The 11,565-nt window shown below is 47.3% G+C and overlaps 1 protein-coding gene across 1 annotated transcript; it reads left to right on the top strand.

Annotated features, from left to right (window-relative positions):
- The first annotated feature begins 6,174 nt into the window (after positions 1 to 6,174).
- LOC142931277 (uncharacterized) lies at positions 6,175 to 10,290 on the top strand. Its single transcript, XM_076075015.1, has 3 exons — positions 6,175 to 6,182; positions 7,062 to 7,512; positions 9,046 to 10,290. Exons 1-3 carry the CDS (start codon positions 6,175 to 6,177, stop codon positions 9,235 to 9,237), a joined length of 651 nt encoding a protein of 216 aa, XP_075931130.1. The 3' UTR covers positions 9,238 to 10,290.
- The last annotated feature ends 1,275 nt before the right edge of the window (positions 10,291 to 11,565 follow it).

Below are 11,565 nucleotides of genomic sequence, written 5' to 3'. Positions count from 1 at the left end.
ACATCTTTCCAATGGTCACTAAGCCAGAATCCATCTTCTCGGTTGAAATTGTCTTTGTGCTTGTATATGTGAATGGCCTCATGAACGAATCTCTCATGGTAGCCGGTTGGTTTGCAAAGAACCTCCGTCTTGGAGAAGTCAATGTCATGTGAGCCCACTGAATTATAACAGTGATCTGCCACGGCAGAGGAGTTCGTCCTACCGTGTTTCATGGATTTTATGTATTGTGTAGAATCGGACCTGGATCTTGTGTTTATTCAGGATTTTGGAGATCTTTTTAGTGACCCCTGCAATGTAGGGGAAGGTGATGGTTTTGAGTGGCTCCACAAGATAATCCTTCTTCATGACTGGAGTGATGGCTTTGTGGATTGTGTAGTCGGAGTAACCATTAGCCCTGAGAGCCTGGTGTACGTGCTTGAGTTCACTGGTAATGTGTTCCTGGTCGGAAATGCATTGGGCTCTATGGTATAGAGTCTTGATGAGGGAGTTCTTCTGGGATGGATGCGGTGGGAATCCGGTTTCAAGTAAGCATCTGTATGGGTGGCTTTCCTGTAGACAGAGTGGCTCATTGAACCATCATGTCTCCTTTTAATTAAGAAATCCAAAAAGGGTAGTTTGCCATCTTTTTCGACCTCCATGGTAAATCTGATGGCTGGGTGTATGGAATTGATGTGGTCGCGGAATTGGTCTAGAGCAGGCTGGCCATGTGGCCAGATGACAAAGGTGTCATCCACGTACCTCTTCCATAAGGTCGGGCGTAGAGTGGCAGTCTGGATGGCGTCAGTTTCAAATTTTTCCATGAATACGTTGGCTACAACCGGAGATAAGGGGGAGCCCATTGGAGTGCCCTCAGTTTGTTTGTAGAAAGTTCCATTCCAGGTGAAGTATGTGTTGGTTAAGCAATGTCTCACCAGGGGGGGTACATCAGTGTGCAGTCCTTGATGAACCAGGTCTTCAATGATAGCGATGGTGTCAGGTACCGGGACTTTGGTGAACAAGGACACCACATCAAAACTGACAAGCAGGTCGTCTAGGGACAGGGAAATGCCTTTGATTGTCGATATCAGGTGAGTAGAATTTAGTACCGCAGAGGTGTTTTTTCCAGTGAAAGGTCGCAGTATATCAGCAAGAAAACGTGCCAGTTTATAGGTGGGGGAGTTGATAGTAGAGACGATGGGACGAAGGGGTGTATCTTCTTTGTGTATCTTTGGACGGCCATATAATCTTGGTGGTCTGGCAGCAGAGGGTTTCAACGAGAACTGTTTGGTCTCATCAATTAATGCTGTTGAATCATAGATGATTTTGTTCGTTTTGGTTACCAGGCTGTTGGTGGGATCTCTTTTTATTTTTGTATAGCTGCCATCGTTGAGTAGTTCTTGAATTTTGTTGTTATATTCTGTTTTGTCCATGATGACAGTGGCATTGCCCTTGTCGGCTGAGAGGACGACAATATCATCCCTCTTTTTTAATTGAGATAATTCAAAACGTTCGTCTTTGCTGATGTTGCTGGGTGGCAACTTAGCGTTTTTGAGGGGTGCAGCGATTTCAGATGTTGCTACGTCTGCAGCGATGGGACTCAAGCCCTTGAGTGCAACGTCGACATGGGCAATGATATAATTAACCGGTAAGTGTCTCGGTGTGACAGCAAAGTTTAGACCTTTAGCTAAAATGGATTTCAGACCATCAGAAATGGAACTGTTACTGCGATTAATTACGACTTTGTTGACGTCTATCTTTTCGAGGTAGTCATATTGTCTACATGTTCCCAATCCGATGTAGACATTGTTGCTGTCAATGTTAAGTGTGATTTGTAGAGTGTCTTGTCTAACTGATCGAGTTCGGTGCGTGTAAGTCTGATTTTTTCCGAGATAAGAGCGAAGCTAGTTCTAGCTAGAATTCGTTTTGCATTGAGAGAAGTTGCAACAGCAGAGGTTAGTGTAAATGCGGTTGGTATTACCTTAGAGTCGCGGCATCTCTTCAGAAAGGTGAGAGACTCGATTAGTTGAGCCTTCTTATCCCGGAGTCTGTTGAATGATCTTAAGGATGTGTGAAATCCCTCCCCGTAGAGGCGGTTAAATTTCGATTTAAAGCTTTCGTGACTGCAAGGATTCTCTTGTGGAGCCACTCAAAACCATCACCTTACCCTACATTGCAGGGGTCACTAAAAAAATCTCCAAAATCCTGAATAAACACAAGATCCAGGTCCGATTCAACACAATACATAAAATCCATGATCTAGTTCCATCTGTAAAAGATGCTGTTCCAGACATACAGTTACCCTGGCGTTTACAAACTAAAGTGCCTCTGTGGTAGTAGCTACATTGGAGAAACCAAACGACATATCTCGGACCGCATCCGTGAACATAAAGCAGACTTGAAACACGGTAGGACGAACTCCTCTGCCGTGGCAGATCACTGTTATAATTCAGTGGGCTCACATGACATTGACTTCTCCAAGACGGAGGTTCTTTGCAAACCAACCGGCTACCATGAGAGATTCGTTCATGAGGCCATTCACATATACAAGCACAGAGACAATTTCAACCGAGAAGATGGATTCTGGCTTAGTAACCATTGGAAATATATTTTAAACCATTTCCGTTCTTAATTAATTGTATTTTACGATGACCTTCAGACCGCAGCTCTTTCGCCAGCATTGACTCTTAATACCTCTCACACCACGGTTAATGGTATGGTTTACACCATGGAGTATAATAGCGCCTCGCAGCTGTCTCTTTCCCCCTCCTCTGTTCCGACCTTGGATGAACTCGTCCGTCTGAACGGGGCCCGTAGCTATCCGTGTTGCTAAAGTTGAGGGTAAGAATCCACCCATTTTTTGCGCCATATAGCATTGTGATAATATAACGACTTATTGTTGGTACCTTAGCTGATTGGAGAATAAAGAGTTTATTGATAACATTAAGGTAATTTATATTTTAGTTTTTTATTGGTTCACTATATAGTATTCATTATACATTGTATTGTATACCCAGTTACTGTGAATAGCTCAGATGTGTAGGCCTTGACTTCAACATAGCCATTTCTGTGACCAGTCACTAGCTAATCACTCAGTTATTTCAATGCTAAATTTGCCTAGTTATTTCAATGCTAAATTCTCCTGTTTGATTTATACTAGGTGCCTCGGTGAATGTGTATGCTCTGACTTTAACATAGCTATTTCTGTGACCAGTTACAAGCTAATCACTCAGCTATTTCAATGCTAAATTCTATGCTAATTCCTTTGTCAAGGGGTGCCTCTGCGGATGTGTATGCTTTAACTTAGCTATTTCAATGCTAAATTCTATGCTAATTCCTTTGTCAAGGGGTGCCTCTGCGGATGTGTATGCTTTAACTTTAACATAGCCATTTCTGTGACCAGTCACAAGCTAATCACTCGGCCATTTCAATGCTAAATTATATACTAATTCCTTTGTCAAGGCGCTTTGTTTCTTCTGACACAGCTTAAAGGTCGTGATCTGAGCGTGCCTTTTTCACTCCAGCGCTGTCCTACCAGACAGTCTCGTCCCTTCACCTGATGAAGGCCGCTTGTGTTGTGGCCGAAACGTCGTGAGAATATTATTGTGTTATTTTATTTTATCAATTTATTATTTTATTCTCATTCTATGTGACTTTACCGAAAGAACCAAAGAAGATGAATCCTTGCAGTCACGAAAGCTTTAAATCGAAATTTTACGTTATGTTGTTGACGTTATGTTATTGACGTTATGTTGTGTTATTGACGTTATGTTGTTGACATTATGTTGTTGTGTTATTGACGTTATGTTGTTGACGTTATGTTCGCACGGTACGCGTGTACAGCGCTGTCTGCGCGTGCACGGTTGGGCTTACGTGCATTGTACAGTGACACTACAGTGCGGTATGAATGAAGTCAACAGTGCACTACTTTGTGGCGAATCAACAGCGGTGGTCATATGCGAGTCGCCGCTCGCCGCCCTCGAAATGAGGAATTTCTACCACTGGCTCGGTATATAATTTCCTCTTGCTATCACTTTCGACGGTGTACTTGCATTCAATTAACCTGCAAATTGCGTGTGTGTCAGCACTGTACGGAACTCGAGCCTTCACTCGCCCGCATTCACAGACCCGCTCTGGTACCAGCGTGGTGAAGTATGGTCAAAACAAGCGCCGCAATGCGCCGCGCCCTGGTACTGCAGTGGACGGACGTCACTTCTCTCGCACAGCGCTCCGGGTGTCGGGGAACGCCGTGGGTCTCACCGCGTGCTGAGCGTGCCGCGTGCTGAGCGTGCCACGTGCGGCGTGTGCCGCGTGCTGAGCGTGTGCCGCGTGCTGAGCGTGTGGCACGTGCTGAGCGTGTGGCACGTGCTGAGCGTGCCGCGTGCTGAGCGTGGCACGTGCCGCGTGTTGAGCGTAGCACGTGCTGAGCGTGCCACGTGCGGTCGATGTCGACTCAAAAGGGTCGTGGTGGTGGTGGTTGTGTGCCCTGTGTAGAGTGACGATTCTGACATTTGGGACGACACAGCGCTCATCAAGGCGTATGACAAAGCCGTCACGTGCTTCAAGGTGAGTGTCTCAGACTCTGGCTGCGAGCTCAACCGGTCCTGGGCCTCCCCTAGGTCGACTCAGCCACAAATGTGGACCAGGCGCGGTGTGTAAACATCGCCACTGGGGAGACAAAGGCGGCCGGGCGTGGTGCTGACCACCCACCCCCTCGTGTGCTCTTCCGGCCTTTATAGGTGCTTGCTAACAGCACTTGCCCCAACAGTCTGTTAAGGCTATACGGGGGGGGGTCTTTGTATCGCTTGTCTGTGTGTACTTGTGCACTTCGTATCTCTGTGTGCGTGTACATGGTTATATTTACACCTTGAGACACAACACACCTGTTGCAAGGGATACCCGGGAAAGCCCGACAATATAACACACTTCATGTGTCACGTGCACCACCAGTGGTTACAAAACTAATTTCTTCACGGCTACATTTTTGTTCTCCTTCCCCCATACCTCCGATTAGTATGATTGGCTACGTACGATGCGAAAGAAATTCAACATGCGTACATCTTCGAGTACTGTGTTATCATTCGATGGTAAGCGCCTTGCTCAAGTTGATTTGACTGTTTTTGTCTAAACGAACTTCCTCACCAGGCGGCGGAGAACGTGCACAGTGATGCGTGTGCAGGTTGGAAACATGTCGGCTACAAATATGAATGGGGAAAATGGGCACACAGTGGTTTGACAGCATTGTTGCTAACTCAATAAGGCTGCATTATGCCTAGACTAGTTATAATAAATGGCACTCGACATTGTGCCATAGCAAAGTGACGTAGGATTTCTAAGAGCGTGCTTTTTTGAGTCGATGAGCCAATTTAATTGTCATGTGAATGCGTACATTCATACGCAGCGGGAATTGCTTCTAAATCCTCAAAATTATCCCAGAAAGTCACTCAAATTTGGTCGCTTGGTAAACCCCCAAAAATGCCTCTAAATCGAGCAACAAAATTGCTGAGTTGCCAACACTCTACGAGCCGTTCCAAAGTAGTACGTGTATGTACAGAAGCAGATCGAGACACCCGGTCCTACACGTCTTAGAGCAGGGGTGGGTTACCTACGGCCCGTGACTACGTCAGTGTATATGGCCGTGGCCACACGAAACCCAACCAACCTCAACTAACCGCCCGTGTTCTTTCAGACAGCGCTCAAAAATAGCACCGCCACTTGCGAGAGCCCCAAGACCTACGGGGAGACAAAGTCCGTGAACAAGCGGGCGAAGACACGGAAGACGGCACAAGAGGAGCAGCGTGTCGCCCTCCGACAAGGTAAATATCCTGAAGCAGAAGATTACTGGTGCTCTGGATGTGGCTGTCACGTTTATTTGCAAATGTGATTTATAACTTTGACCATTACCTGCGTGATGTTAATAGTTGTCCGCTTTGTCGTGTCTGCTGTCCAACCTATATTGGCCTTTCACCAATATTCTTCACAGGCCACCGCTTCTGGTGTTTGGCATTGTAGTGCTGCAGGGAAATCTCAGGGAGAAGGTCCATGAGGTTTGCTTCTCCTGACAAGCAAATTATTTCATGAAACCTCCTTTGCCAGTATTAAATTATGATAATAGGGTTTTCCCCTTTCAGTTTTATTGCCAGAAAGGGGAAAGCCATATTATCATAATCAAATTCTTCTTTTGCGTGGAAACCACCCATGATTTCGTGAGAGAGTTGCTTCTGCCGAAATCCACTCTCAGTCTGTTTAGGCTCCACCGTGTGAGCCATTTGGAGTTGTAGCCAGATTCGAACTCAGTGTTAATGTGACATTTTATTGAGAGACTGCTACCGTGTGGTGTTATCTCGGTGTAGCCTGGGACTGTTTTGTTGTTTTTTGCTGCCTTGCCCAAGCTTGATAAATCGGACTCCCGTAATTAATAAATTTATTTGTTTATATTTAGTGACTTGCTAACCATTTTCTTTATTTTTCACTCCTATCATTTCATTTGTATTGTTTGCTGTTGTACTTTGCTGAGCTCCCCATTCTGGACCATCTGGGAAAATGAGCTTCATAGCTCATCGAATTCCTCCAGTCTAAATAAAGATTCTCATGTATGTATGTTGAATTACTTTCGCACAATATTCTTGGTTCTTTCGGTAAAGTCACGTAGAAGGGAAATAATAAAATAATGCAAATAAAACACTAAAATTCTCACGACGTTTTGCACCGTACATAGCCAACCGCGCTAGTCAGAAGTGCAGGGGAAGTACAAGAAACTGAAGACAAAAATCAGTTCTAAAGAAATTAGTTTTCAGTCTAGATGTAAAAGTGCATAGCTCCAGTGGCTTCTTAATATCGGAAAGGAAGAGCGTTCTAGATGGCCGCAGAAGCGAATCTGAAAGTGCACAGTGAAAAATCGAGCCAAAAGTTTGATGGTTAGCCAAACGGTCCCTTTGTGTGTTCCCCGCTGCGACAACACTGAGAACAAGGAACACAAATTCTACGTAAGCATACACAGTCCTGCGGATGGCAATTTTCCTCAGCTAAATGCCGATGTCGAGGTCTTCCAGCCACGGGAGCTCTTCAGGAGAGAGTTAATGCAGTTTTGCTTTTCTTCCCTTGGTGGAGCGCAGACTACAGCGGTTTACTTTGTGGAGACTCGAGGCAGCCAGGCGTGGTGCTGGCCGCATCGCCGCCTTGTTGCGCCATGCCGTCCTCCGTAGGTGTGCCAACAGCGCTTGCTCCAGTGGCACGCGTCGGCTAGACGGGGTCAATCGTTGCCCGTCTCTGTGCCAACCTCTCGCGTGCCAGTGGAGGCCGGGCGACCTGTGCCAGGCTGCTTGGTCCGAGGACGGCGTGGTCTACGACGCCACGATCAAGTCGGTGGACGCCAGCGCCGGCACCTGCGTCGTGGTCTTCACGGGCCACGGCAACGAGGATGAGCTGAAGCTCGCCGATCTTCTGCCGCCAGCGGCGGAGTCTGCCGCCGGCGCCGGCGGAGAGAGTGACGCGGCCGCGAGCTATGACGCCGACTCAGCGTCCCGGGCCAGCAAGGTGAGTCGGGGCGGCGGGGTTGTGATGGATTCGGATGAATGGATTCGTTGAGAGTTGAGCTGCCTTTCCTGCTCAAAACATGCAATGGGGCAAATGTTCATTTGCTGTGAGCCAGTGGTGCAAAAACCCGACCCCCCCCCCTCCCCCAAGGCTTAAACTTGTAACTTTTCAAAACCAGTCCTGGGACCACATTGACCATCATGCACAAACCAAAATGGCGATGTATGGTCAAACATCTCCCCCCCATGACCCAATACGGCATGGTGAGACCTTCATCTGTCAAGATGGTTTCATGAAGGGCTGTAAATTATGGCATAATTCTTTCATTGTGGTGGAAAGGAAGCTTTTGATACATTTGTGAAGAAAAGCAGCCTAACCCCTAAACGTTGGCAGCTACGTGGCTCTCGCCAGGACGTGGACCCAGCCCGATGTTTTATTCGGCCATGTTACCGAGGGTGGAGGTGAGGAGGTGCCCTTCTGTTGCAGCGTAACAATACGAGTAGGTTGATTAGCAAGACGAAGATTTTTTTCTGCGTGGGGAATTAAAGATGTGGAGTGTCGTTGAACCAAATGCATTGCATTTGAAGAGAAGTAAAAACATGAAGAAAACCCGTTTCATGAAGGCTATTTCGATTGATTTTTAAGTCAGATTACAAACTCGTCTGCCACGTGGTTTATAATTCAAGAAGATCTTTGTCTTTTACTTGTGCCATTGGAAGTACAGTGATGGTGCGGTTCAGTGCACTACGCCCCGAACCCGGCAACTTGAGTTCGACCAATGACAGTGGCTAATATTTAATCTTTTGCTGTGCCTCCCGTAGGTTGCCTCAGCCTTAAATAGTCACCTGGTGCTGTGTGTAAATATCCACATTTGAGGAAACAAGGGCAGCCAAGCATTGTGCTGGCCAACCATCTCCATCGCGTGCCGTGCCGGCATTAATAGATGCTCTCAAACAGCATTTGCCCCAACAGTCTGTTAAAGGCTATGCGGGGGATCTCTGTCATTGTGGAAGTACATGCTGTGCCATCAATGCAGTGCGTAGTTTGAAGGCCCATATGTAATGTTATGTAAATACAGATATTACCTCTTTAGAACGAACCACTAGCGAACCTGGAATGAAAACTTAAACTGGACCTTGAGGAAACACGTGACAGCGTCAATGTGTCGCTGTGTATTTGTAATGGTTTATTTGAACAGGCATCCTAAACAAATGCTAAATTAAAACATGACATACAGGCAGGTACATGTGTACATTATTCATAGAATACAAAAGAAAAACCCATCAATGATTGGATGCTTGGCAGCGAGCACGATCGTTATATATGTAGGGTGGCTAAGGTAACCCGGACGCTGTGTGGAAGTATGCGAATCGACACGAGAATTAACGCCACTGCAGCTATGCTCGTAATAAACGGGCTGTCGTTATGAGCATGGTCCGTTATACGAGGTCAAGCCGTAGTCATTTAAGGAATGCAGAATCGCGCGAAAGCGTCTCTCCGATGTGCGTTCCCGTGTGTGTGCCGACGCCGCAGGAGAGTGCCCCCTCCGCCGACGACTACGAGATGCCAGGCAGACCCAAGGGTGGGCACGGAGCATGGAAGAAGGGTCACAAGCAGAAGCAGAGCGTCCCACCGTGGGCCTACCCGTCGCCACCCTTGTCCCATCCTCCCCCCTTCCCTGGCTTTCCACCTTACGTGAGCACATTCGCCTGGTGGGACACTTGAGCGTTGCCGTGTGTGTCATACGAATGAGCGAGTGTTGTTAGGCGAGGAATTAAAAGCGATTGTTACATGCCGACTAGAGCGGTTAATCGATCGGCAGGTCGCACATCGTGGGGGAAAGCGTGTGAAAGAGTAGGCCAAATACCCCCTAAAGCGGCTGTCAGTGTTACCACGTGATACATTACTCACAATACCCCCACAGTGTTACCACGTGATACATTACTCACAATACCACCACAGTGTTACCACGTGACTAGACTCAAGGTAACGAAAACAAATCGGATTCATTTATTTTAACGAAACTTTATTTTGAGTTGTATTCCCCATACAGTATATTTTTTACAGTGTTACAGGCAAATGTACAATTATTGTTTTTTATGCCTAACAATGCTTCCCTTTTTTGTTTAACCATAACACATTTTATAACACTTACAGGTATGTGCATTTAAATACACTTAATTATCGCGTCTCGACTTACGAACCATTCGACTTATAAAGGCTGTTCAGGAACAGAACCCATTAGTAAGTCAGCCACTTGTGTGTGTGTGTGTGTCCATGTGTGTGTCCATGTGTGGGGAGCAATAGTGTAGCGGTTAGCGCGCTGCGCTATGAACCTGGCGACCCGGGTTCGATTCCCTCTCACGGCCAACACCAGTGGCGATTATCTGAACCGGTCCCGGGCCTCCCCTAGGTCGACTCAGCCTCAAATGAGTACCTGGTGCGGTGTAAACATCGCCACTGGGGAGACAAAGGCAGTCGGGCGTGGTGCTGGCCACCCACCCACTCGTGTACCATTTCGGCCTTCATAGGTGCTCGCTAACAGCACTTGCCCCTACAGTCTGTTAAGGCAAAACGGGGGATCTTTGTCTTTGTGTGAGGAGCGGTCGTGTAGGTTATACGTTCTTGCTAACAGCCCTTGTCCAAACAGTCTGTGAAGGCTATGCGGGGGTTCTTTGTCTTTTGCCTTTGTGTGTGATGTTTTAATTCGGGCTTTTTAACTTTTAAAATGAAATAGTTGAATGAAAGAGGTTTCTGAGCCATAAAAATGAAAGTTTATTCGTCTTGGCAATGGCATTAGTGGCGGCGGTGTTGGCATCGTGGTGATGGCGTTGTTGGTGTTGGCGTTCGCGGCGTTGGGAGTGTCCGTGACATTGGTGGAGGTGCTGACGTTGACGGCTGCGGCACGAATCAGCTTCTCATTCTCGTGACGCAGCCGTTGATTCTCCTTCTCTACGAGCCGGCTCTCCTCATGCAGCATCTGTGGATGCAGCACCATCGCCCTCTCACGTGTATTTATCCTGTGACGAATGTGACGTCATCGCCGGATGTGATGCGGTTAGAATCTGACACCGGCCGGGCACGTCAGCTGACCCCCCCCCCCCCCCCCAAAAAAATGGGGTCTGTGACGTCACAGACCGAGGTGCGCCTTATTTATTTATTTATTTTAACTCAAGCGGTTTTTCGTGCCGTGCCCCTAGCGGTAGCGGGGAGAATAACGGTGGGGGGTGGGGGGACGGTAGGGGGGGTCGGGAGCGCTGCCGCGATGTACGCGTTGCTGTCGGCCATCTTACACAGGGAAAAGTTTCTCGCTTTTGCCAATCCCTGTGTCCCCTCACGGCGTGGGGGGAGGGAAAGGTGAAGGGGGGGGGGCGTGTTGAAGACGTCATCGCCGGCTTTCCCGTTCACAACAACGGGCGACGCTTTCCTCACGTAAGATGGCCGCTGGTGACAATCGTTTGCGAGTTTGAAGTTGCAGGGCAGTTTTTTCTCTTGTCGCATTCCAGCGCCTTTCTCTTCTCTCTGAGGCAGCAAGACACACGGGCGTCCACTGCCAATAACCACCAATGACAACCAACTCACGTGTCTCCTTGTTGTTGTTGCAGTATTAATTACCTGAGGGACCGACAGCCTTGGCTTCTTCACCACCATCAACCGAGAGTGGTCTATGGGAGTCGAGTTTCTTCTGGTAGAGGGCACAGCTCCAGATTAGTTCGAGTGTAAAATAAAAGTTGCCTACAACGAGCTGGCTAAGTGCGTGAGGGAGGATGCACGACTGGAGAAAACAACTGGGAATATGCACAACTTGTGCGGGTTTCACGACGTATTGATATTTACGCCACCCAAAACAAAACCTTTATTTTTTTATTTAAAGCTTTCGTGACTGCAGTGATTCATATTCTTGGTTCTTTCGGTAAAGTCACGTTGAAGGGAAACAAAATATGTATAAAACAATCAAAATTCTCACGACGTTTCGACCATAACAGAAACGGTCATCATCAGGTGTGAAAATGTTCTTGCCGTTGGTTTTCATAGCTGATGATGACTGCTTGT

Source organism: Petromyzon marinus, chromosome 52 (genome assembly GCF_048934315.1).
Source record: "Petromyzon marinus isolate PM22_M1 ecotype Great Lakes invasive population chromosome 52, UKy_Petmar_22M1.pri1.0, whole genome shotgun sequence".
Taxonomy (NCBI): Eukaryota; Metazoa; Chordata; class Hyperoartia; order Petromyzontiformes; family Petromyzontidae; genus Petromyzon; species Petromyzon marinus.
Note: the sequence above shows the minus strand (reverse complement) of the source record. Positions and strands in the feature narration are given on the sequence as shown.

What these genes read in the sequence shown, in the direction of transcription:
- LOC142931277 (XM_076075015.1), top strand. An exon ending in CAGCGTCCCGGGCCAGCAAG is followed by an intron (nt 7,513 to 9,045) that starts GTGAGTCGGGGC and finishes CCGACGCCGCAG; the next exon opens with GAGAGTGCCCCCTCCGCCGA.